Source organism: Rattus norvegicus, chromosome 1 (genome assembly GCF_021556685.1).
Source record: "Rattus norvegicus strain SHRSP/BbbUtx chromosome 1, alternate assembly SHRSP_T2T, whole genome shotgun sequence".
Taxonomy (NCBI): Eukaryota; Metazoa; Chordata; class Mammalia; order Rodentia; family Muridae; genus Rattus; species Rattus norvegicus.
The window spans coordinates 216,582,131-216,608,482 of record NC_141534.1 but is presented as its reverse complement, the minus strand read 5'-3'; the positions used below and the strand labels follow the sequence as shown (position 1 = coordinate 216,608,482).

At 53.9% G+C, this 26,352-nt stretch overlaps 2 protein-coding genes across 44 annotated transcripts in view; both read right to left on the bottom strand.

Moving 5' to 3' along the window:
• Window positions 1-6,290, bottom strand: part of Nrxn2 (neurexin 2) — a 115,842-nt gene extending 109,552 nt beyond the window's left edge. For 26 of the 28 annotated variants that reach the window (XR_015632866.1, XM_087575101.1, XM_087575911.1 and 23 more), the window contains exon 1: window positions 6,054-6,270. The gene's annotated coding sequence lies outside the window, so the exon portion shown is untranslated. Of the gene's footprint in view, window positions 1-6,053 lie in introns of all 28 variants that reach the window. The other 2 variants (NM_053846.2, XM_087577187.1) reach the window with 2 other exon arrangements.
• A 3,436-nt stretch (window positions 6,291-9,726) lies between these two features.
• Window positions 9,727-25,928, bottom strand: Rasgrp2 (RAS guanyl releasing protein 2). 16 transcript variants are annotated; one of them, XM_087574465.1, is made up of 17 exons: window positions 25,139-25,928; window positions 23,910-24,052; window positions 23,194-23,296; window positions 22,672-22,734; window positions 22,174-22,305; window positions 21,279-21,429; window positions 20,873-21,046; window positions 20,661-20,777; window positions 17,848-18,129; window positions 16,865-16,942; window positions 16,537-16,659; window positions 16,150-16,265; window positions 11,775-11,916; window positions 11,537-11,573; window positions 10,979-11,155; window positions 10,079-10,141; window positions 9,727-9,946 (listed from the first exon to the last, which is right to left on the bottom strand). In XM_087574465.1, exons 2-16 carry the CDS (start codon window positions 23,980-23,982, stop codon window positions 10,083-10,085), a joined length of 1,827 nt encoding a protein of 608 aa, XP_087430591.1. In that variant the 5' UTR covers window positions 23,983-24,052; window positions 25,139-25,928; the 3' UTR covers window positions 9,727-9,946; window positions 10,079-10,082. The 16 variants fall into 16 exon arrangements, 11 of the variants coding, with proteins under 11 accessions (XP_087430591.1, XP_087430589.1, NP_001426939.1 ...); XM_087574463.1 differs by having other exon boundaries at window positions 25,827-25,928; NM_001440010.1 differs by having other exon boundaries at window positions 23,910-24,057; window positions 25,827-25,916.
• Window positions 25,929-26,352: the final 424 nt, after the last annotated feature.

Sequence of the window (26,352 nt, the reverse complement as noted above, 5' to 3'; positions counted from 1 at the left end):
GAGGCCTCCTGACTCTGCACCAGGGTCAAGCAAAAGGAAGCCCAGCCCTCCTGGAGTCCCCTCTCTGGGGACTCAGGGACCCTTGGGACAGCTTCAGGCTTGCAAGGAGGCAGAAACAACCCTGAGAGAGCAAAGCAGACACCTGGGTCCTTTCCACTCCACCTCATTCCACGGTGCCGGGGACACCTGCTGCTCTTGGCTACTCTCTGCAGCCTTGCCTTCAGTGGGGCCAGGCTTCTGCTGGCTCTACCTCCAAACTCCTCTACTCCTAGTGTACAGGGGTTCCTGGATATGACAGTCTTCCTCAGGCCTCAGCAACAACTCAGACTCCAGCGATCTACCCCACTGCCTTGAACAACTACATCAAGGTAAAAGTGTTGAGGAAGTTGTACAAGAAGGCAAGACCCCTCTCCTGAGCTTTGAACCCACAGTATCCAGGCACTGTCTCCCCAAGACCCATGCTTTTGTTCCAATATCAAGGACACTGGCCAAAATATCCCCCAGGAGCCCTTGCCTACTCACAGATGTCATTGCCGTCCACTGCCGGTACCTTTTGGCCAAAGGCCATTGGCCCTCTGGGGAGTTGACCTTTCCCATGGCATCCCAAGATTCAGCATCCTGACATCACCCTAGCACCCCTAGCCACAGATAGACTCGGGCGAGTGGTGTAGTACAGGGAGAGCTGGGGTGGGGTGATTCTGGTGTTCTTGGGGCCTCTGTCAACCCCTCCTGATGACAGTGTCCACTCATCCTGCTGAGACACCTCCATCTCCTTACAGCCAGGCCTGCTCCATTGTAGCATGTGAACTGCAACGTTTTTGGGTTCCTTGCTCTGTAAGTTACCAGGTTGAACCCTTGAGACACCACCCGATGCCTCCTCCTGGCCCTAAGAAGCTGTGTCACCACCCATGATAACAAAGCTGAGGGCAGGGTCACTGGCACAGAGATTGAGTCTTCTGGTCTCCCTTGAATGTTGTATTACCCACAGGCCACCAGGCAGTGTCTGAGGCCCCCAAGCCCACCTGCCTTTATTCTGGCCTTCACCATGGACAGACTCCAAACCCACCTCAAGACTATGCCATTTGCGGAGTTCAGTCCATCTTTTCCCTACAGGGAAGCAGAGACTGGGCTGAGAATGTGGCTCAGCACTTAAGAGAGGGGCAGAGAGTGCCCAGCGTTGACACAGAAGAATAAGACTAGAGCAGAGTTCACTAGCCTCTTATTCTAAATGCTCCCACTGGGCCAGCCGATCCTGACCAACTGGGCCCTCCTGCCAGAGCTCCATAATTCCCGGTGCAGACTGAGCAAAACAGATACCAGTTCCATGCCCATCCTGGCCAGCAGCCTTCTCCCAGCATCCGTCCGGCTAGCTCTCTGGCCACCCCCACATACATGCATGCATACATACACGCATGCATGCACGCACGCTCGCACACACCCCCAGCCTTATGAATGCCAGCCTCTCTCTGGTTCTCCTCTCTTCATGCCAGCTGGGAGAGAGACAGCCGGGGCCTCCCCCAGGCGCCAGGGAGGAAGAACTGGGTTTACACACATTCTGGTGGCCCCAGAAGGCAGCCCACGGACAGGTGGGAGAAGTGCGTGTTTTGAGGGGGAAGGATTTGGCTCAAGCTCTAAAGAAATTTGCCAGAGGTCCAAGCCACGAAACAGTGGAGTAGGCCGCCTCAGAGGGGTGGGGAATGAGTTCCCTGTCTGAGGAGGTGTGTAAGCTGAGGAGGGATGACTGCTATTCAGAGACTCTGGGCGTAGGAAGGGGGTGGCTCCTGAGTCATAACAAGGGGATGTCAGACAGTGTGGTCCAAGGTACCCTTGGGTTCATAATGGTCTCTAAGGACACTTTTCCCACTAAAGTCCCAGGCAGGACTGACAGCATCCACAGGCTACAAACAGTTCTTGTGTTCTTCCCTACTCTCCTTTCTAGCCCTGGTGACCTAGGGAAGACAGGAGAAGATCCAGACAGACAGACATCCAAGTCACAGTCTCAAAGCAGGCCAGACAGAGTGTGCATGGTCAGAGCTCAGGAGCCCAGCTTCTAATGCCAGCTACACCTCTATCAACCTGCGTGGCCTTTGTCAAGGTACTTAGCCTCTTTGAGCTCCTATTTCTTTCAGAATAATAAGAGCATTGTCACCATCAGGAGATGTGTAAGAGTGCAGCATGGCTGAGATTTCTGAAGTGTGGGAAAGTGTGTGTTGTGTTAATGATTACTTCTAGAACGTCTCAGCCTTTTACAGCTTGCAGTGTTGCATGTGTCTGGTATTTACTTTAATCCTTGCCAGGGCCTTAAAGAACTCCCCTAACAAGGGGAGTAAGCAAAGTGGATCTTAGTGAGCTTCCCTTTTACAAGAGATGGGGCCACACAGGGTGGCACTGCTAAGTGACAGGGCTGAGACAGTCTCCGGTTTGAGTCTGCCTTGCCTCTGGGACCTTCTCCATTCTCTTAAATACTTCACTTTGCCTAGGAAGAAGGGAGAAAGGAAGAAGAGACCTTCCAGGTGAGCACAGCATGCAAGGTGGTGTCTGCGTGCCTAGAGACAAACAGCAAGGGCCAGAGGACAGGAATGGCAGCTGGAAGTGTGTGTGTGGCAAGGCTGCTGCCAGTTGGGTAGAGCTGTACAGTGGTTGGGTTGGGGACTGAGGTGCAGTGAATGGCTTGATAGAATGGGGGCTGGAACACAAGTATATGGACCCCTGGGGTGAGCGCTGGGAGGGGAGAGCAGAGACATCATTCCTATGCCTTACAGAGCTGGGGCACACAGACCTGTAAGAGTGTACCCCAGTGATGCAGAAGGGACAGGTGGCTTCCAGGGGTGGCCTCATGAGTAAGCCTGAAGTGGTTGGAATGCTCTTGAAGGTGTCTGACAGGTGTGTGTGCATGCATGGGTAGAAAAGGATATAATAATGATTAAAAAACAAACAAAACAAACAGACAAACAAACAAACAAAAAAACCTGTTTCTGGGCCAGCAGGATGGCTCAGGGAGTTTCCACACCTGACTAAGTTTGCTCCTCAGTTATCTACATGGTAGAAATAGAAAACCAAATTCTGCAAGCTGTCCTCTGACCCCTACATATGTGCCAGGATGTGCGTGCATGCACACACACACACACACACACACACACACACACACAGGAATAAATGAATGTAAAAACATATTTGAACACCTATCACTGACTAGGAACTTTCCAAGGGCCTGAAAAATACACCAGGTTAAAAAGTTCACACTGAGGCACACAGTAGGTGCCTACTAAGTACAATTGCGGCTACTATGATTATAGCCATCGAAATCCTCTCAGCCAGTCCCTAAGACATGTCTCAGACATGGGTGTGGGAACATACCCCTTTTACAGATAAGGAAAACGAGGATCAGTGGTGGGCAAGGAACGGGCCATGAAGCCTCCCCCTCATCCACCCGTGTTAAACGATGGCAGTGGCAGAGAATGACAGAAAGGCGTGCACTGCTGAATAAACCTCAGCGAGTCCACAGGTCTGTCAGTGTGGAAGCGGCCAGGACAGAACTACACCAACAGATGGAACCACAAGGGGTGGGTGGTGTGTGAGGACACATTTCTGGGAGTCCCCGTGGGGGCTGAGCGGGAGCTTGAATTGAAGGGACGGACATTACGTCTCCAGTGTCGGTCAGGCAGAGAGCTTTGTGTGGGGCACAAATGCTGGGGACAACACTAAAGGCTCTGGAGAAGGCCAAAGCTGCCGTGGAGTGACTGTGGTCACAATCAGGTAGGAGTAGGTTTAAAAGCTTTCTGGAAGAACATTAATGATAACAGAGTGACAGAGAAGGAACTTAGGAGGGAGTCATGGGGTCCGGGTCAAGGCAGAGAGGATGTGACCACCTTGTGCCCTAGCGCACACACATACAGACCTGAAGCACAATGCTTAAGACCCAGACTAGCATGTGGTGCATGTGATGTGGCAGAGAGGTTGGTGTGTCTGGGAAATGTGTCGGCGTGGGCATGTATACCCAGGAGAGGTGGCAGTGCATGCCAGGAGGGCAAGTGGGCCTGAGGAGTCTGTGAGCCTGAGTTCATGAACAGTGACAGACGCTGGCAGTGCTTTGTCAGGAGACCTGGGGACAATCAGGGGCTCTGTGTGTGCTGTGTGCTGAAGTAAGGCTCCTGGAGGAGGTCTCTGAGGCAGGCAGGAGGTGGCAGTCTCTCTGGGCGGGGAGCGTGGGTGGTTTGCTGCCAGAGAGTTGTATTGTAGACGCAGGTGTGTGTGCCTGTGTAGGTGTGTGTCTGGGTGAGTGCCACCAAGTGTGTGGATCAGTGTCAGGATGTCTGTGTCACTGGCAAGGGTGGACAGAAAAGAATGGAGCAGCTGAACCCGAGTAAAGGCTGAGCCTGGAGAGACATGGAGGTCCCCAGTGGCTATTCCAGAGCCCTGTCCCTTCGTCTCAGGAGTAGCTGTCATGTGGATTCAACCAAGGAACAGCTCTGGAGCAGCCACTGCCAGCTGATCAGTCCCACCCACCCCTGTGCGGCTGAGGAAGGGAGGAATCCAGCACACTTCCCTCAGCAAAGGTAAGGGGCCTCCCACCCAGACCCTTTCCCCCAGCTACAGAAGGAAGTTGCTCTGGCTCTGACATATCCGCCTCTGAGCTATCCCCAGGTTTGGAGTCGGGAGCTGAGACCTGAGTAGCCAAAGCACCCACAAAGCAAAAGGCCCTCCGTGTAGTTAACGGACTAGCCAGTCTCCCCTCCCCTCCTTTTTCTTCCTGCTCCCTTCTCTCTTTCTCCTTTTCTAACAGAAGACAGAGAATAAAAAGCTCTCCCCCAGAAGGAACACCCAGACACTGAGAAGGTGGACAAGAGGGAGGGGCAGGGATGACTGGAAGGTCCTTGCCTACCCCACCCACCCACAATATGTGCAAAGAACGAGGGTGCACGAAAGCCGGAAGTAGTCAAGGGGGCTGGAGACCCAAGACCCACTCCCTCAGATTTTCTAGAATATTATGGAGCTGGGCACCCTTTTACTGTGGAGCACCAAGAAACTATCCCTCCCATCCCTGACGGTTCATTAAGGCTCTGAATGCCTCCTAGGACTCAAGAGGGGGTAACAGCAAAGGCAACTGTAACAGCCCAACAGCCCCCCACAAATCCAATTTTACCTCCAGGAGCCAACCTGGGGTCCTTGTGCTCATACTCCATCCCAAAGAACCCAGGCATAAACTGTCCCTTCCTCTGAGGGAGAAGGCTGGAGCATGAGAAATAGTCCCCTACCTCTTTGGGGTGGGGGATAAGCCCAGGGCCCTGAAGGTTCCTCTACCCCTCCAGTACTCAGTGATCAGAACCCTACCACTGCCCTCAAGTATATTCTCACCCAAGCAGAGCCTCCTCCTACTGGTTTCCCTCTCTGTCACCCCCAGCTTTCCCCAGCAAGCTTCTCTCCTCTCCCTCAGGCCCCCCATCTTGTCCAGCTCTTCCCCGTCAGACTCATCTATGCCTAGAGCATCTTGGCATCTTCCCCTCTGCTCCCTCCTGATAACCTCCTCTCCCCTTGGCTACCATCCCCCAGTAGTCTTTTCTTCAGTGGTTGCCCCCAGACCTCCCTCTCCACTTCCCAAACCGCTCTCCAGCCTGCCTGCTCTCCCACTAAGACAGTGTTTCTCCCCTGCAGACCCTTCAGACCACAACAGCTCGCAGCCTCTCTGGTCCATCACTGCTTCCAGCTGCCAGGACCAGCATAGACTGGGACCTCTCCCTGCCGCCCCCCCCCCCATTTCAGAACCCTTCTCACAGCCCTATGAATGTCCCTCCTTCAGACCCCATCCCTTCCCCCATCGACCCTCCCTCACCACCTTGCATTCGCCCCAGCTCAGGGCTAATGCCCCTTCCACAGGGAGTCCCCCAACCTCCCCCAGCGGCTTCACCTCCTCGCTGTCACCCAGCCAGCCCTCTCTGCTCGGCGCCCCCGCCCCCCAATCCGTCCTTTCTGCATCCGCCGCCCCCTCCGACCTGCTCCCCTCCCCCGATTGGCTCCCGCCCCCCACCCGTCTCCGCCGCAGCCCCCCCCCATACCTGGTTCTGGGGGCGCCAGGAGCTGAAGGGTGGGGATCCGAGCCTCGAGACCGCTGGGTCTACGGCAGGTAACAGATCCGGGACCAGCGGTATCGTCCGCCTCGCGCCTCCTGGTCCCTGCCGCGTCCCCGCCCGCCCCGCCGCGGTGCCGCTCGGAGGAGGATGCTCTGAGAGTCAGGGCGGCTGCTCCCGCCGCCGCATCCCTGCAACACCGACTGACGGCAGCATCAGCACCCGGGCCCGCCCCCCAAGCACACGCATTGGACCACGCAACACTGACGGACGAGTGGCACGGCCAATGCAAAGGTGCAGAAGCCGCCAGTCCCGCGGCTCCATGACCCGCCTCCCTCCTCCGCGAGGACCCAGGCGTCCCGGCCCCAGGGCATCCGAACCCTTCTCCACTCTCAGGACCTTTGCCCGGACGTCCAGGCTTTTTAACCCAGCAGGTGTTCTCCCCAGCCGACGGGTCTTAGGGACCTAGGTGCCCTAGCCCCCCTCCCCTTGGTTGGGTTGTTGGATCCCACACCCACCCGCCCCTGCCGGTGGGTCCCGAAGATAGTGTCCAGGGCTGGGACAAACCAAAGGAGAGGTTGAACCCCGACTCGGGGCACTGAGAGAGAAGGACCCGAGCAGGGCCTGGGCCTCAGCGCCCTCTGCTGGCTGCATATGGGGGCTGGCCTGTGCTACCTGAAGCCAAGGAAGCCTCTCCCACCCCAGGACTGCTAGTGGCTTTTCCAGTCGTTCGTAAAGACCCTACCAATCACTGTCTCAGTGTCTTCTAGCTGGAAGCCTCCAGAACTGAAGAGCTAGGGGCTTTGCTGAGATGAGGACGAAGCTAAGGGGCGGGGGTTGGGGGGGAGCTAGAGACAGATCTGAGGGTGTGGGGTTTCCCAGCCCAGACTGGGAATCCCAGAGTTTGGAACCAGCCTCCCACCCCTGTGGAAGGCTGGGCTGGGGTAGGAAAAGGCTAGTGGCGGGGTGGAAGCTACCCGCGCCGTTATTAAATGCAAGTCTAGTGGAATCCTCCCTTCGAGCTCCTACCCCTAGCTGTGGGTTTCAAGAGTGTGGTCCTGGAGTGCAGGTCTTCTGCAGTAAGAATGTCTGCATCACCGTGTTTGTTCAGAGTGTGAGGAGTGTACACCCCTCTTCACTTACTCCACCGAGGAAAGGTACATCCAGCGCCGAGGTGTGTATACCATTAACTAAGTTGGACACAGGGCTTCTCAATGAGGCAGTGTGCAGGCGTGGGTGTGGCCGTGGGTGTGTGGCAGACCACTTTGCCAGTTCTCTCCAGGCTCCTGATTTCTGTTACAGGGCCTGTGATCTGCACAGCTGGTAGCAGTTGGCATTTCCTTAGCCAGAGGCAATATGCAAGAACACACATCTAGCCACTAATGTATGCAGATACACATGAGGGCACACAGCCGTGCACACCTATCCGTGTGTGCCCGGCATCTCCAAGAGACACAAAGGGACACTGCAGAGATGCCCCACCATGGTAAGTCAACACAGAAAAAAACACATTCACTCAAGAACCCGCATACTTGTGCACACACAGGTACCTGCACAATCAAGGGCAAACACATCCAAGGTACTCACAGGGGACCATCGGAAGGTACATTGTAGAGTGGTCAATTCCTGAGTTTATGAATGGGGACACACTCACAGCCCCCTTAGAGAGGACCTCCTTTGATAGCCTGGAAGAGGGCTAGGAGGAGAGCTAACTGCAGAGTCCTAGGCAGTGGAAAGGGGGAGTCCTGAGCAAGGTCCCAGACTTGGGGCCTGTTCTGACCTTGGAGAGACCCTCAGGCTGCCCCCACTTGCTGAGGCCAGTGGAGGCGGCAGAACAGGAACTGCTGAGTCAGGGCCTCTCTGACCCCACAGCCCACTGCCCCACCCATCTGCTGCTCCTCCTCCTGCAGGCTGCACACTCACACATACATGCACCAAAATGCAGAGGGACAGACAAGCAGGTGCAGTGACCCAGTGACAAGACTCAAACCCGAGGAGTCTGAGCGGGGAGGGAGGCAAGGGCGAGCACTGCTCTCCTGTCCCTACCTTCAGCTATTCCCATCAAGGGCAGGAAAGGTCACTGGAGTCTGCTCCACCTCCCTGCCCCTCTCCTCTACAAGGAAGGTCCCAGATTCAGATCCCTCATGGCAGCTGGGCCCCACCACTTCAAAACACACCCCTCAAATATACAGGCTCACACCCAATGGGGGCCTGGGTGGGAAACAAAGCCAACACCCTTCTAGGCAGGTACACAAGCCAACAGGGACACACGGGGAGGGAAAACCCGGCAAATACAGGTGTAGGTCCCACACACATATGCTCAGGCACATACCACGTGAGGCTCAGACACCCGACCATGATACATTTGAATGACAGTGGAAAGACAGGTACGGGTCACAGCCCAGATGAGGCTGAGCTGAACACCAGACCACACCACACCACACACTGGGAAGAGGCCAAGCAGGGGCTGGGGGTGGGCTGGGGAGCCGGCCAGGCTGCAGGGATGGAGGCAGCGGGAGGCAGGCTGGCAGAGCAGGAGCGAGCTGCTCTTCACAACACAATCGCCGTCTGTTGTTATAGCAACTCAGCCCCCAAATCGTGAAACGGATATTACAGCCTCAAGAGGGGGGAGGGGAGGAGGGGGCTGAGGACAGAAGGAGAGGCAGTATAGGGGACTCGATAAGGGACAGGACTGAAGCTGATCCTTGTGACGGGGCAGCAAAATGAGGTGACCCAAAATAAGGACTAGAAGACCAGGGGAATTAAAGTCAAAAAGGCAGAGACGGGCAAGGCAGGAATTGGAAGGCTCTGGGACACTCTCCACAGGGCTGGAGGGCACCACCAGGTCTGCAGAATAGCATGATGTACAGGAGGGATTTAGGGTGCTCCTTTTCAACCCCCAGGACAATCCAACAGCTGCTGTAAAGCACCCTGCAGTGTGGAAATCTGGGGTGTAGCTCCCACTCTCAGCATTGCTATCTGGTACCTCCTGACCCTAGGGACATCTGGGTCATGCTCTAGAGCCTCTAGAAAACCCCCTCATAGACCACCCTCCTGTGTCAGAGCAGTCTTAGAAATGGCCTTGGCCTTAGTGGTGACACCCCCACCACCATGTTCTTGGTGCTGCTGGCTCAAAACAAGCTGGGTTAGGAGAGGCCTCCGGAGCTGAGCAGGATCAATATGCATTTCCTCTGGAAGTCGCTGTCCTTCCGGCTGGCGGCAGCACCAGGCCAGGAGGCTGCACGACCCAGGATCTCAGCCCCCACCCTGAGGTACACCAGCCCCAGCCTCTGGCTGTCCCCAGCCCTCCTGGCTCTCAGCTCTGCTCACGGCTATCCTGGACTGCCCTCTCCCTCCCTGCCATTTAGTCCCTGGGGTATTCAACCAAGGCCTAAAAGGTTATCTGGAAGGCAGGAGCATCTTGCTTATGGTGCAAACTCTAGTTACAATGCTAGGGTGCAAAGGGTCCCAAGGCTCGGGGTCCCCAAGATTCAGGACTCCTCCCATTCTTCCCAAGAGTCTTGTGTTCTGAGATTTTCTGCTTCTCAAACCTTGTGACAACCCCACCACCACTAGCAGGTCCCAATCTTTCCACCCTGTGGAATTCTAGATGGCAAGAGCATAGTTAGAAGTACAGCATCTGAGGGTTTTAGGCTGATGGTCGAGGTTAATTATTCGGGCCTTTTTATTCCATCTGGAAAATACAAATATTCACAGAAGTCTGTACAACCTTAGGGACACCAGCCCTGGCCCTCTTCTCAGTGCATGCCACCCTCAACCTCCCCCACCCTCAGCCCCAACCTCCTGCCCCAGAATCCCTGGCTCCCTGCTCTGCTCCAAGTCTTTTCTCCAAGGCAGGAATGAGTCCTTGATAGTCACAGCTGGGAAGAGAAAAAAACAGAAGTTATGAGGAACCCCTCATCAAATGGCCCACCTGCCTCGGCCCTTCCAATCAGCCACCCAGCCCTCTGTGAGGGGGGACCCTGGTAGCAGCCTGCAAAGGGAGGACTCACCGTCTTATAAGTGGATGTCGAACACACCATCTTCCACAGTCTGCACCTCCTCTTCACGGATCTCTGTGGAGAGCAATGGGAAAGTTATCCACAACCCTAACCCTGGGACCCAGGGGGCCTCGGCAACCATCTACTGTCACAGGAGGCTCCCATCCCTTCCTCATCCTGGAAGCAGACCCATCCTCCAAAAATCAATTCTCGGAATGACCAAATGACCCCGTTTTTGAGGCTTATTCTTCCCTTCTGAAGCTCTTCCCACGGCCACATCGCTGCCGGTGCAGTTTGCTTAAATGTCGATTTTGTGTATATTGCACAGTTTAGAGCCCGGCCCATCTGAAGACTCACTGAAATGGTTTTTCTCTTTTCTATTTTTGAGGACTTACGCCAACCCAAATGATTGTGGTCAAATTGCCTTGGACCTCAGTTTAATCGTCCTCAGGAAAATAATCATTTGGCCATCATTCAGTAAACTGATCAAAAGCAACAGAGACCCCAAGAGAATCGCTCAGAGGTGACTGGGGAAGAGACTTTTATAATGGCAGGCAAAAGAAAAATGCAAGTGGCTGGTGGGATGCCAATCCCCTTACAAAGCAGAAGTTCAACTGGGATCCTGAAGCCTCTTTAAAATTAGGGTGTGCACCTTTAATCCCAGTACGTGGGAAGCAGAGTTGGCCAGGGCTATACAGGAAGACCCTGATCTAAAGTAAATTAGGGCCTCCCTCCACTCCACCCGCAGAAAGTCAAAAGTTCTTTGGGCACTTTCTAGTATTGTTACCTATCTAATCCTTTATAGTCCCAACCAAAAATAAATGGTTTTTTTTTTAATTAAAAATAAATCGTGATGTCTGAATCAGCCAGCATCCTGGATACGTTAATAGGCCTTCCTGGAGGCCCTCCTACCTGGAGGCCGAGAGCTGCGCCTGCCTGGGCGAGGCAGGGAGAAGCTGAAGGCCCGATGGTGGGTATGTGTGGGTGAGGGAGAGGGTGCAGAGCCCTCCAGGCTCACACTCTGGGCGCGGCGGCGACATTCCACTGACAGTCGGTCTTTGCACTGCTTGTGGCAGTTCACACCACAAGCTGAGGAAGGGAAGAAGGGGGGCCAGCAAGGGCCACGGGTCAGAAAGCTCTGCACCCCATCCTCCAGGCCTGTGCTCCTTCTTTACGCCTGAAAAATCACCCCCACCAAACTACACGCTTCCTCCCAAGTTGCTTTCTTCATGTGAATTTAATACCGGGACTACGCCCTCTCCAAAGTTTCTTTTCCTGGGCAGCTTGGCTCACCACAGCCTCTTAAAAGATAACCCTCTCCTGTCAGTCAGGATGCCTCTCTGGTTACAATGTACTTCACTTCCTGGAAACTGCGGCCATCAAAATAAAAATCCCTATAACAGTAACCCTCCCCACCCCACCCCCAAAGCTTGACCCAGCAGTGAAGCCATTCGTTCCATCTTATCTTACCTCTACATTTGAGGCCCTGCTTGTAGATGCCCAGGATCTGCAATAAAGAAGGGGGCCATGCTTGGGGGTTAGGGTTTTATAGGTCCGGAAGACAGGGCCTGAGTTCTGGGTGTTTGGCGAGTTGGCTAGTGTTCCGGTATGGACCGGGTGGGCCAGCAAAAGGGCGGGGCATGGACTGGCAGGCCAGGTCTGGAGGGGTGGATGTTAGCACTGCAAGTCTGGGCAGCGGGGCGCTCACCAGAGCTTTGCAGTGTCGGCAGGCGACCGGCCTTAGCGAGTTACTCTCCTGGAAGTTGTGTACGAAGCCCATGCGGCCTCCCAGCACCGAGCTGGAGCGCAGGAAGTAGGAGATCATCTCCTCGCGGCTGATGCAGCCATCCCTGGTGGGCGTGGGGGCATCTCAACTCGGGTCCTCCCCTGGGACAAGGACCAGCCTCCCTAATCCCGCGGGCAGAGGAAAAGGTCTCCACCCAGTTCATGACTTTGAACCTTCCGTACAGGGAACATCTGCCACTAAATAGTATGGGTTTCCCTAGGGTTTCCTCCTTAGGACAATGGGGAGCTCTCAGATGGGGTGTCAGTAAAAGAAGATGGGAGTCTCTGTTTCACGCAGTGTGCTATGCCACACCTACAGGGCGCCTGTGAATTGGGGTACCCTGGAATAGCTGTCTGTGCCTCTGATACGGGGTTTCCTCCAAACCCCGGCATCCCAAGGGCCCCTTTTAATCTAGTAACGAATTTTAGATGCCAGAATGCGTGTTCTGGGCATAGATCTCAGTTTAGAACCCAGCTCTAACTGGCCATGGTGGCGCATGCCTTTAATGAGAGTTCAAGGCCAGCCAAGTCTATACAGTGAGTTTCAGGCTAGCTGGGACTACATAGAAAAACTGAACACTCCCATCTACTGACTAATCACCCTGTGCCTGAGTTTCCTTATATCTTATGGGCATAATCCTACTGCCTATGCTTCGTGTATTGTTGAGGGTCACAGGAGAAAATGCATATAAAATGTCCAGGTGGCTAGGTAGGTCCTTAGTCACTTCTCTTTTCTATTTTTTACATTTTAATTTCAGATTACCCCACCCCCGCCCCTGCTTTCCATTTGTTTGTTCGCTTGTTTGGCTTTTGAGGAAAACTCTCCCTAAGTAGGCCTGGCTGGTCCGAAACTCCCTATGTTCCCAGCCAGGATAGAACTCACAGAGATCTGTCTGCCTCTGCTTCTTTCCCACGTGCGTGCTGGGATTACGAGCCTGAGCCATTTGGCCTTGCTACTTTTTTGAGACTCCTGTGGCTGAGGCTGACCTCTAACTTGCTATTATTACCAAGCCCAAGCCTCAGAATGTGGAATTACAGGCATGTGCCACCACACCCCGCTGCTTGGTCACTTCTTGGTGGCTGTCACTTCCACAGTTGGCCCTTACTTGAAACTTGATACTCTATGTTATGACACTAGAGAGCCTTCATCTCAGTGGGAAAACTAGTGATTTAAAAAACAAATACTAAAATATAAGACTTTACATGACATATGCGAACTGCATGAAAACCACATTCTCCTGGAATGAGACACCGATAAGTAGGTAAAACCATGAAGGTAAGATCTGAGAATTGCTCGGTGATCTTGAGCAGGGGGCCTTTCTACACACCGTACAAATCCAAAAGAGCCAGGGAAAGGTTGACATATCAAACACAGAAAGCTTTAAAAAAAAATTTTTTTTATGGAAAAAGACGACATCAGTGACAGACAGGAAGAAGATATTTGCAAACACAGTCAACAGCGAGGGGTTAATATCCATTGGTACAGATTCTAAAAATCAATGAGAAGACGCACAAACCCAGCAGGTGACAGACAAAGAGTATGAACAATTAACAGAAGAAATATAAGTGGCCCATAAACATATGAATAGATGGTCCCCAGCCAAATTGAAGAAATGCAAATTAGCAAGGACAACCATTTTCCAACTCAAGCGGCAGAGCTGAAAGGCTTATTACAGCCGCCGCTCTTGGCAAGGAGCTTGAGACACAGGCACTTGGGCACGGTTGATGCGGTGCAGCCTGGTACAGGCTCCTCCGAGGTCAGGTTGGCAGTCTCTCCCTCCTAACTTAGAATGGGCACTGCTTTGGATCAGGTGATCCCACTTCTAGGAATGTCTCCTGCAGAAACATTGGCCCAAAGGAGTGGATACAAAGACTTCCCCAGCAGCAGGGCGGATAAACAGCGACGCTCTGGACCAGTCTACAAGGACATCAGCTGGAGGAAGCACAGGTGAAGGGTGGCCAGCCACACGGTGCAATCCTCTAAAGGATGAGATAATGTGGATACCACAGCCTGGCGGTAGAGTGCTTTCCTAAGACATGGAAGCCCTAGTCTCCATACCCAGAACCCTAAATAAATAAACAAATAGTAAATAAAACACTGCAAGCCTACACAAATCCACATGGAAGATGTCTGTGGTACAACGGAAAGCAAACATAAAAACAGACCTGGGGTTGGGGATTTAGCTCAGTTGTAGAGCGCTTGCCTAGCAAGCACAAGGTCCTGGGTTCGGTCCCCAGCTCCGGGGGAAAAAAAAAAAAAAAAGCAAAAACAGACCTGGGATGTGGTTTGGGGATGAAAGTGTTTGGTATGCATAGGCCCTGGGTTCAATAATGACCTGTGCAGAGATAAACTAAAAAGTAGACTGTGATGGCTCATCCCTGCAATCCCAACAAGGCTATAAGGCTATCCTGGGCTACATAGTAACTTCCCAGCCAATGTAGGCTAGAGTGAGACCCTGTCTCCAAAAACTGAAGTAAATAAACAATAATAGTAATAAATAAAAAAACTGACCAACAGGGTTCTTTTTTTGTTTCTTTCTTTGTTTGTTTGTTTGTTTTGTTTTGCAAGAGATAGAGTCTATCTCCAAGTTCCAGAAGCAAAGAGAGCAGCACTTCGGGAGCCAGATGTGGTGGACCACAAATGTAAACCTTCAATCGGAGGAGCTCTGGGGAGGCCAAGGCTAGAGAATCAGGAGTTCAACACCACATTCAGCGATGCAGTTAATTGGAGGCTGGCCTGATATATATAGCAAGTTCCAGAACAGCCAGGGCCACATGGGGAAACCTTGTCTCAATCAAACAAACAAACAAACAAAAAACTCTTAAAAAAAGGGGGGGGGGGTCAGAGAGGCAGGGATAAAAAATGGACTGCAGAGCGGCAGTGAGCTGGGACCAGTCCTGGGAAGAGGAGCAGGCTGCCCTTCCTGTCAGGGAGCTGGAGATGAGACCCAGAGCCCTGTGCATGCTCAGCCTAGTACCTGCCACTGACCCATGGCCCTGTAAATGCCCTCCTCTCTCTATGAGACCAATACAGGCGTCTGGTGGCCAATCAGTGGTCCGAGTTTACATAAGGTTGTCTTAGGGTGGAGGCTCCCTGAAACCACAGCCTCCAGAGTTATAAACAGCTGCATCCCACTGAATAGCCCCCCCCCAAAAAAAAAACAAGAAAAAGAAAAACCACCCATCAGCCCATGGAGGAGACTGTCGCAGTCTAGCAGAAGCCTCAAAGCCACCAGTCAGATGTCATGAATCCTGTTTGTCCACAAAACTCACTTCAGACCAAATCTCCATCCATTTTACATGGGTACTAGGAAGGACACAGGCAGCTAGGCATGGTGGCTTACGCCTCTGATCCCAGCACTAGGGAAAATAAGGAATTTGAGGCCAGCATGAGGTATATTATGAGTTCAACCTAGCCTGGTCTACATAATAAGCAAAGGAACATTTGCTTCCTTTTTCAGTGGGGATCCGGTGTGGAAACAGGCTATCTATGTAGAACAGGCTATCCTCAAAGTCCACCTGCCCCTGCCCCTCCCCTCACTGGTGCTGAATTAAAGGTCTGGATACCCCCTGCCCTACTTTTTTTTCCAAACCAAGCCTCATGTAGCCCAGGCTAGCTTCAAATTTGCTATGTAATCGACAATAACCCAGAGCTTCCGACCCTCATGTTCCTACCTCCCCAGTGCTGGATTCCAGGAAAGTCAGTATTAAGAGATGAGACCCAGGACCTCATACATGCTAGGCTGATACTCTACTGACTGAGACCCATTCCCAGCCCCCAAACCACATATTTTTGAAATACAGGTCACATTTAAAAATAAATCAACCTGGGATGGACTGCAAATTTTGACTTTTTTTTTTTTTTTTGTCATCTCAGCAAAAATGGGGCATAAACATGGTTACAGAGGACACATTCAACCTGCTTCAGAGAACCAGATGTTTTTCCAAATTGTCAACATATGAATTGTGGATAAGCAACTGGGTGCTGCTAAGTACAGCCTTTCTTATCTGTTCATTAAAGCCAGCTACCCAGGGGCTCGACTTGCCCCTCTTGGCAGCTATGAGCTCTACAAATAAAAGTGTTCTCTTTACAAGGCTCAGGTGAGGCTCCCCCATTTGTTCAAACTAGCAAAGTAACACTCTCCCTCTATGACTGGCAGCTTCCCCACATCCCAAAACATCACAGCCACAGGGGCAAGGCCTCGCTCTCTGCACACACAGACACTGGAGCCCAAGGGGGAAGTGGATTGATATCTTCCCTCTACCCCACCCCACCCCCAGGCCCTTGTCCTCCTCACTGGTTCTGGTCCAAGTCCCCAAAGGCGCTGAGATAAGGGAAGTTGCCCCGGATGATCTGGAACTCCTCCTGGGAGATGTGACCGTCCCCATCAACGTCAAAGTTCCGGAACACAGACTACAGAGGAACATGTGAAGCCAGGAGAGGGGAGAATTAAAAGAAACCTCTGAGTCCAGTCTATATATTATAAAGAATACCAGAGATGTCTCCCACACTCCATTTTCTCCTGTCTCACCAGCCCATAATGCAACTAGTTGGCTGAGGTTGGTGTCCCCCAGAGATGGTCAGAGCACTGGCACTAACAGTGGCTTCCAGGGCAAGGCTCTGGGGAAACTAGCTTCACAGACCCCTATTTCCAGCAGATTCCCTTGGCCTCCACGCCTCTTACCTCCACCATCTTCTCAATGTGCTCGGCCACCAAGGCTTGGTCCAGCTTAGGCTTGGCAACTGAGGTCCACTCTTCCAGCACAGGCGGCCGGGGAGGCGGGGTGCAGCTGGTGGGGCTGGTGGGCTGTGGAAAGGGTCAGGTCTGAGCCAGGGCCAGAGTAGGAATGAATCTAAGGTTCCAGTAAATAGAAAGAGAGTCTGCCCAAAGCCACCCCACCCCCACTCCCAGAATTCCATTGTCAGGCAAGCCAATGAGTGTAGTGAATGGGGATTGTCTTTGCACCCTGAGATCCTACGGTGCAAAGCAAGGGATGAGGGGGCTCCCTTACCGATGACTTGGAACGTGGCTCTCGCTGCAGAGAGAGCTGATACAGCTCATCCTCCGTCTGATACTGGTCCAGGGACACCTGGGACACATAGGTCTGGTGATACCTTCTGGTCCCTGCTTCTCTCTCACACCAGAGACACAAACCCAAGGCCACAGGACTACCAGTCTGCCCAGAGCCTAATGTGAAAGCTAGACTCAAGACCAAGGCAATTTCCACGCCAGCTATCCCACGGGGCAAACTTTAAACACAACTCACTGACGAATATCAGCCAAGAAGTAGAGTCAGACCTACTGACCTGGCATCAAGACCTCCATGAGTTCAAGGTTAGCCTAGGGTCCCTAGGAAGTCTGAGTAGCCGGGGCTACAAAGTGAGGTCCTGTCTCAAAAACAAAATTAATAAATACTAAAAGAACTTCACGGGCTGGAGAGATGGTTCAGTGGTTAAGAGCACTGACTGCTCTTCCAGAGGTCCTGAGCTCAAATCCCAGCAACCACATGATGGCTCACAACCACCTGTAATGATGCCCTCTTCTGGTGTGTCTGAAGACAGCTACAGTGTACTCATATACATTAAATAAATAAATCTTGCACAAGGCCCTGGGTTCGGTCCCCAGCTCCGAAAAAAAGAAAATAAATAAATAAATAAATAAATCTTAAAAAAAAAAAAAGAAAAAGAAAAAACTTCACTCAGTAGCCAAGGCTGTGTTAGAAATCACCCATGTCACCCACAAATCCAAACCTTTTGAATATAACCCACTGCCAGGACCTCAACCCAGGACCAAGGAGCCAGGCCCAGCCTCAGACCAAGCCTCATAACAACCTCCTGAGATCAGAGGTTTATGTCTCGGCCCAGCCGTGAGGTTGCCTCATAGTCCACAGCAAGCCCCAGACAGAGCCCAGGTTAAACCTCAGCTCCTTGTTCAGAGCCCAGGAGCACACAGTCACAGCAGATGCAAATGCAGACACCGTGCCCAGCCCCTCACCGTGAGCAGACTCAGCAGGTCGGGGTTGGCTTGCACTGGTGGTCGAAGACTGGTCACCATAGCCAACTCCTCCAGAATGCTGAAAAGCTGCCTCATCTTGGCTCCATTGAGCCGGGTCCGACCTGGGTCCAGCCAGTCAGGCAGAGCCAGCTGCAGAGCCACTAGATCCTTGAGGTGCACACCCAGGATAGGAAAGCGGAAGCCCACGCAGGCCGCCAGCCTTCGCCGGTAGTTGCTGTAGTTGCCAGTAGCTGTCACTAGTTCTGTCAGACCTTCCCAGAGCTGGGGGTTGGGGGGAGGCAGAGTGTCACTCACACACACGCACACCACTCAACTATCCTCCCACCTCAGCCCTGGAACTGTGGGAAGGGAGAGGGAACAAGGTCAAGGATAGGCGAGAAGGTCAAGTCCTCCCTCATCAGCTCCCAGTGCTGCTCTCCCAGGCTCCAGGGCTCAAAGCTCATAGTTCACGAGTCCGAGAAAACAAGTACAACCAGCTACACATTCATATATACACACCGGGCATGAACACGGGTTATCAACATTTAAACAACAGCCTACTGACCAAGAAGGATGCTATGAGACAGGGTGTTTGGTGTGGACAAACCTTAAGTTGAACCTGGTGACATAAGCCCAAGATCCTAGCAGTGGGGAGGCAGACGCAGGAGGATTAACTGTAAATTCAAAGTCAGCCCCATCTACATAGTGAGTCCCAAGCTACCTGAGATTTTATACAGCAAAACCTTGTCTCAAAAAGTGGTTGGGATTGGGGAGGGGGGGTCAAAGAAGAAAAAAGAAACTCTTAAGTTGGTGCAGTTGTTCCTGTTGTGCAGAAAGCCCCAGCCTCCTGCACCTCATCAATCAGGTGTGGCGGTGAAGGTCTCTGACCAGAGATAAAGGCAAGAGCGCAGGGGTGCATGGTCACAGCAAGTTCAGGGACAGCCTGGAATACATGAGACCCCATCTCAAAAAATAAACAAGATCTGGCTGTGGACGCGGAGGCAGAGGCAAGTAGATCGTTATGAATTTGAGGTCAGCTTTGTCTACATAGGGAATTCCAGGACAACCAGGGCTACACAGTGATACCCTGAATCCAAAAGAGAGAGAAAATTAAAGAGAAAAGGAGAGAGGAAGGAAGGAGGAAGAGAGGGAGGGAAAGGAGAGGGGAGCAGAAGGAATGGAGGGAGAGAGGGGAATGGAGGGAAGGAAGGAGGGAGAGGGATGGAGAGAAGGAAGGAGGGAGGGGGATGGAGAGAAGGAAGGAGGGAGAGGGATGGAGAGAAGGAAGGAGGGAGGGAGAGGGATGGAGAGAAGGAGGGAGGGAGGGGGATGGAGAGAAGGAGGGAGGGAGAGGGATGGAGAGAAGGAAGGAGGGAGAGGGATGGAGAGAAGGAGGAAGAGAGGGATGGAGAGAAGGAGGGAGGGAGAGGGATGAGAGAAGGAGGGAGAGGGATGGAGAGAAGGAGGGAGGGAGAGGGATGGAGAGAAAGAGGGAGGGAGAGGGATGGAGAGAAAGAGGGAGGGAGAGGGATGGAGAGAAGGAAGGAGGGAGAGGGATGGAGAGAAGGAGGGAGAGAGGGATGGAGAGAAGGAGGGAGAGGGATGGAGAGAAGGAGGGAGGGAGAGGGATGGAGAGAAGGAAGGAGGGAGAGGGATGGAGAGAAGGAGGGAGGGAGAGGGATGGAGAGAAGGAGGGAGAGAGGGATGGAGAGAAGGAGGGAGGGAGAGGGATGGAGAGAAGGAAGGAGGGAGAGGGATGGAGAGAAGGAGGGAGAGAGGGATGGAGAGAAGGAGGGAGAGAGGGATGGAGAGAAGGAGGGAGGGAGGGGGATGGAGAGAAGGAAGGAGGGAGGGGGATGGAGAGAAGGAAGGAGGGAGGGGGATGGAGAGAAGGAAGGAGGGAGGGGGAAGGAGGGAAGCAGAGAGAATGCTAGCAAAATGACTGAGTGGTAAAGACTTGCCATCAAGCTTGAAAACCTGGTTTCAACCTCCAGGGTTCTCATTATAAAAGGAAAAACAAACTCCTGCGTGTTGTCCTCTGAGCTCCACACAAGAACTGTGCTATGGGCATGTGAGCACACCCATGTATAGGCACATACTAAGTAAGTAAGCACACACTAAGTAAGTTAATTTATAAAAAAGAAAGCCCTCAAATGTTCAACAGTTCAACAAATACTAAATTAGGGCAGACTTGCAGTAACATGCGACAATAAAATGAATGGTCGCCATGGGACAGGATGGGAAGTTCCTCCCATCCAGGTGGAATGAGACCTTCCAAAACGGAAAATCCCATTTGTGTCTACTCCGAGGCCGGTGGAAATAGACAACAAAAGGCCCCAGGATTTTGCTCTGGGATACACACACAGAAAAGCTAAGAAGAAAAGGAAAGTTCTCATCCTGGAGGTTCTGACCCTGAGCCCTGCTGCTTGGGCTTGGGTCACCAATCATCCTTTAAGACATAGCAACGTTTTTTTAGATTTCTGAATTTTAAAAGGATAAGATGGAGTTCAGAGAAAGACAATAAAAGTCAGCCTTCGGTCTCCTGCATGCACTCACGAACACACATACACACATACACTACACAAACAAACATAAAAAAATAAAATAAAATAATAAAAAGAAGAAATCAGCTTTGGGACCGAGCAGGCCTGGGGACCCACCACCGACACTTGCATTGTATAGTTAGAGACCTTGCTCCCTCCTTCAAGCCTCAGTTTCCTCAACTGTCATACAAGAACAGTCATGCCTAGACCCCAGCACTGCACTGGAAAGGCAGCAGCTGTGAACCACAGGCCAGTCTGGAAACCAGGCACCTTGATGGTGTCAGGGCTGACATGGCTGTGGGTCTCCTTGAGGCGTGAGATGGAGCTGTGGCTCAGGCCTCCCACGACGGCCATCAACGTGTTGAAGTTCTGCAGCTGCAGCAGCTTCTGGAAGGCAAATAAAGAGGGCAAGGCAGCATGTCACCCAGCTGCCCTTAAGGAGAGAAGGGGCAGGGCTTGATGAACTCAGGGAAGGTGGGCACCTCTGCCACATGCACGAAATGTGTGATGACCAGCGCCCGCTGCGTGGCTGTGGGCTTGCTGAGGATCATGAGTTGGACCCACTGAGAGACACTGTTGAAGAGGGAGATGAATCGCTCCAGGACCGGATTGTCTACAGTGCAGCCATGAGTCACAAAGCTGTGATAGTCCTGGAACTGGGGACAGGTGGGGTTGACCCGAGATAGTCCTGGAACTGGGGACAGGTGGGGTTGACCCCAGTGCCCCGTTGGCCTCTCCCATCACTGTCTGCCTTGCTCAGCTTCCCGATGTCATTTGACAAAACCACCCAACCATCCCTGGGAGCCAGCATACCCCCAAGTCTTGGCCCTTTCTGGAACTCCCTTCTCAGCCCATACTGTACCCCCACCACAAGCCTTCAGGCCACACCAGGATCTTGCAGAAGGACCGATACTCCAAGTAGGTGAGATGTTCTGCCAGTTCCATAGGCTCCAAGTGATCAAACAACAGGGACATCTTGCGCTTTTTCTGTTCCACAGGGTTCCGCTGGGTCACCTGCCGCTTCCACTTGTAGGTGGGGCTGGGGGGGCAGGGGTAGTGAGCCCTGTGCTGGAGATGTCCCCTGCTTCCTGTGATCCCACTCTCACTCAGACATGCCACTCAAACTGACTCAGGACCTAAGCAGCAGGGGCCACCATCCTAAGCACTAACATCCCCAAGTCCCAGCAACTCCTTCACGTGTCCCTTTCACCACACGCTCAACACACACGGATGGACAACGTACTCTGCCAGGCGCTGTGCTAGGCACTGGGGTACAGAGATGAGCAAGACACGGTTCCTGCCCTCGGGGAGCTCACAATCTACCGGGGGAGACAGACACAGAAACGCACTATCACCAAACAGTGGCACACAAGTCCCAAAGGCTCTGGGCAGGAGTCTGCAGAGAGCGTCTCAGGAGCGCAGGAAAGAATGGCAGATTCTGCTCTGCAAAAGGGGAGTACCCTCACTGGGCCGGGACTCACACTTGTGCTGAGTCTGGTGAGAATGGAGAATGACAGGACAACAAGAGGGAGCACCATGGAGAGGAAGGATGAAGGACAGACGATGGGGAGCAAACCCCAGGAGCCCCAGTATGAAGTGTGTGGCTGACTTAACATCACAAAGGGCCTTAATGGCCGGATAGGTGTTCTGAAGGAGACAGGGGGCCATGGAAGGTTTTAAAGCAAGAGAGTGACATGACCCTCACTCATTCAATTGAACAGACATTTATTAAGCACATATGGTGTAGCATGCGTAGTGCCCCCTGAGCTCCGCCCCCACGCACACACTCTCGATGTCGATGAGGCTGCTGTGCCTGCGGTTTCCTTCTTGGTCTAACAGAGCCTTCAGCTCCTTGATCTGTTCAGCCAGCTCTGGGTTCAAGTCGAACTCTGCTGGGAAGGCTGAGACCCAGTACCTGGCGGAGGGGCAGGCACAGTAATGTCATGTAAGGCAGTCTTTCCTTCTTCACCCACCATTCCAAGTGGACTCAGGAGGAACTATTAGGGCTGTATTCACCCCCAGAGAGTGAGGTAAAGCAGTTCAAAGTACATTATGTTACAGTAGGAATGCCCCCATCCCCGCTCCCACCCCTTCGTCCCAGATCTTTGCTTCTCCATCCACAACCCCAGTGCACATCAGCAGAAAACAAGGCTGGTAGCACACATGGGCAGTGTTCAGTGGCAAACCCACATGGTAGGTACCCTAAATGCTATCCACTCCTGCAGCCCACATGGAGCTTCAAAAGGGTACCAAGAGGAGAGGGGTCAGGGCCCAGACTCACCTGACCAGGTGACAGGTTTTCACCTGTAGGGAATTGGAGTTGTCCTTCCGGGATTGCTGATAGGTAAAGGAGAGTTAAGGACAACAGACTGGAACCTAAGGTTAGGAAGACGGGCGGACAAAGGAGCACCAAGGTTCTGAGGCAAAGCCTGGGTTCCAGAATGCACGGGGAAGAGGGAACTGATAGATGAATTCTCCAGAAGTATAGGTGGAGGTAGAGGGCTGAATGTCACCATAGATGAAAAGGAGGACCTGGCCTCAAAGAAGGGTAAGAGGAGGCCTCTGAGTAGAGCAGGGGCTGACCCCAGACCTCAGGGGAGAGTGAGGCCAAAGCCAAGGTAAGAGAAAAGCCCAAATCCTCAACTAGGAACAGGGCAAAACCTAGGTCCTAGAAGGACACTGGACAGTGTCTGAATTGTGGGATATAGGTAGGGCTTACACTCCAGGCTCTAAGGTCTTGAGCAAGCCAAGGGGAATGGACTAGTGGACAACCGAGCCTGAGCCATGCCCCTGCCAAGGATATAAGTGGAGCAGTTTCGAAGCCAGCTGAGAGGAAGGTATGTACCAGGGGTGCATCATGAGAAACATGCGCACTAGCTGTGGATCTCGCACCTTTCCAGAGTCATCTGCTCCAAAAGTCCAAAAGAAGCCAGCTGACCCTTGGTCCTGAGGCTCGGATGCCTAAGCTAGTCTGCAGTCTGGTGACAGGTCCCTGGGTCTGCACTCCCAACCCCACCCACACCTACTGAATTTCCCAACACTCCAAAGCCAGGAGTGAAAATTGAGAAATAAGTCTGGGTGGATGAGGGGTACCACAGGATCCAGAGGATGGAGGAGAGCTTGGAGCAAGCCCATAGTCCAGAGGGGAACCAGCTGGGGCGGAAGGAGCCCGGGTTCCCCGGGGTCAAGAATCCAGAGGTCATTTCCTGAGTGCTGGGGGAAGGGGCACCCCTTTCACCAGATAAACCAACCCCCATCTGCCGGAAACAGTTCCCAGGCTAGAGATAGAGTTCCTCCGGATCCCCCCCGGGAGACAGATAATGCCCCTCCCAGGTCAGAGTTGGGACCCTGGGCCCCCCTCCTTGACGTCTGGATAAGGGGTACATTGGGGCACTTCTCTGCAAAGACGAAGGGCTTTCCTTAAGTAGACTTCAAAATAGGAGCCTCTGGGTAGGTCCTGGCCAGGAGTCTGATTCAGGATCCAGCTGGGTGTGACCCCTCGTGCTGCATGCAACTCACCAAAGGCTTCGATACAGCCACGGAGCAGCTCCTCCACGGTGCAACCCTTGTCCAGGTCCAGAGTGCTCGCCATGGCTGCCGGTGCCAGTGGGCTAGACCCAAGTTACACTCTCAGAGCCTCCCACAGTGCTCGATTCGTACCCCTGTCCTGAGAGAAGTGGGAGTCAGCGGAGGCGCGGGGGGGGGGGGGGAGGAGGGGACTGGAGGGGGTTGGTAGCTGGCGAGCCCGCAGGAACGGGGCGGGGTGGGCACGCCCTCTGCTGGGCAGGGGCGGAGTTGCCTGCTGCTGCCCTCCGGGGTTAAACGGTCCTGCGCCGGGATGGTGCAACTCGCTAGTTGGGAAATGGACTAGCTGAGAGGCTTCCGGCCCACCCGCGGAGCCGCGGGAGAGTAAAAGGGTTCTACAAGAATAAGGGACGAGCCAGGACCCCAGGAGTTAGTTAGTGCCCGAAGCCTCCTGGCGGGCCCTCCTCTCACTGCGTTTGCTCCCCACAGGCACCTGCAGCACCCCACAGCTTGACTCTGCGCTCCTCCCGTTTCCCCTCCCTTCACAGCCTCCCTTCCCCCGCAGGGTTATTTTGGGAACCCAGTGCCTGAGGGGACCTCGGAGGAATTTCTCCCTGGGATGGAAGGAGGGAGGAGGGAACCCAGGCGTCCTGCCTACATCGCCCCCTCCTGGGCTCCCCGAGTGAGAGGCGGGGCCGTAGCATCCCCAAGGGGCTTGCCCTTGAGGAGGAGGGCTAGAGAGAACATTCCTGGGGCGGGGGTGGGGGTAACCCACTGCGGCTGGGAGATGTCAGTGGGAAGCCAGAGTCTGGGAACCGCGGACTCCCAACTCACAAGTACTAAGGTCCCAGGAGTCCCGTCCTATCCCTTCCAGAATTGCCATATATCTTCCCAACCTGGGCTCCTGACTTCCCACCCACCCTGCTGCATAGTTAAATGGTGCGTGAGAGCGCCGAGTAGGGTGCCCAGAAGGGGCCGCTAGCGCCATGGCCTGCATGACACCATTAATAACCCTGGTCATCAGTGGGGACTATAAAAGCACCCATGCAGGAACAAACACCTATTCTCTAGACTAGGTATTTGCCGGAGGCCAATGACCTACATTAAATGCAAGAAGACCCTTTTCACACACACCAGGGACACAGACACCCTCCGTCCTAATCACACACAATGGCACCCACATCCCATGCACGCCTGCAATGAAAATCCTCAGCCACACATACCCAAGTCCTTTACTTCAGAATGCAAACCCGAATGCAGTTCACCTCCCAGACCTTCTGTTCACTTGAACCAGCTCAGCCTCTGATCCTTCGATCACAGTAGCTCTGACATCTGAACACGTGTGCACACACGCAAAGACAGTGCATCTCCACGCATGTACACTCCCACGCGCATCCACATACCCCCGTGGTTGCGCACACACCCAGTCTGCCGCCCCTCCCCCTTCAACCAGGCTCCAGGGCACACAGCCCTAAAGCCTGGGGTTCTTTACATTCCTGGACCTCGCCAGAACCTTGCCCCAAGGAAAGGGACCTCGCCCTTACACAAACTCCCCCACATTAAGGAGTCCTCCTGAGGACTTCTCAGAGTCGTTCCCTCTTGTCTGTTGCTTCCTTGCTGAGTGACCTTGAGAATCATTTAGCCTCTCTGAACCTCAATTTTCCCATCTGTCAAATGGGGACTTGCAGGAAAGAGCCTGGTAGAGACGTTTCAGGAGAGCACCTGTATACCACGGACGCCCCCCTCCTGCGGGTGGCTCTAAGTGCCTTACCCTCTCCGAAAGCTCTGTCCCACCCAGGACCGCAGATTCCCCACCCACCCGCAGTCCCCGCCGGCCTGCCCCTAGGAGATCCCTAGGGGCCGCACCCTCTGTGCCCCACGCCCCGCCCGCGCGCGTGCTCGCTCACTCACTCTTGGGACCCGCAGCGCGGAGCCCGAACCCTGCCTGGCCCGCGCCACCAGCGTGCGCTCCCGCCCGCCGGCCTCGCTGCGGCTGCGGCTCCCGCCCGCTCTAAGCGCCGCGGCCCAGCGCCCTGCCGCCCCGCCCCCTCCCCGCCCCTGCACCCCGCGCCGCGCCTCCTCTACCGGGGACTCCCCCTCTCGCCCCGCGCGGGCCGGGCCCTGCAGCAGCTTAACCCCTCCCCTGCCGCCCCAGAGCGTTTAGCCGCGGGCGGGGGGCTGCGCCACTGGTGGCGTGGGGATCGCGTGCAGCATCCCTCCCCCACCGCGACACCCCCGGGCTCTGCGCCCCGCCTGGGTGTCGCACGGAGGAAGCCGGGAGGGGCAGGAAGCGGACTGCGGTGGGGAAGGGGCGCCCCGCCCAGCCCCCTGGTCCGGGTTCCTGTTTTCGAGACAAACCGTTCCCACGGGGTTCACCCTGCCCGGGCCCCGGAGTCTTCCTGCGGGCAGCAGAGGCCCAGTTGTGGTGGAGGTCGCG

Bases quoted from the DNA above. Each gene is read 5' to 3' on its own strand.
- Rasgrp2 (XM_087574465.1), bottom strand. From the start codon at position 23,982: ATGGCGAGCACTCTGGACCTGGACAAGGGTTGCACCGTGGAGGAGCTG. The intron at 11,917-16,149 runs GTGAGGAGGACA...CACGCCCACCAG, and splicing joins GGGGACTTGGACCAGAACCA to GGATGGCTGCATCAGCCGCG. The intron at 10,142-10,978 runs GTAGGAGGGCCT...TGCTCTCCACAG, and splicing joins GCGCAGCTCTCGGCCTCCAG to AGATCCGTGAAGAGGAGGTG.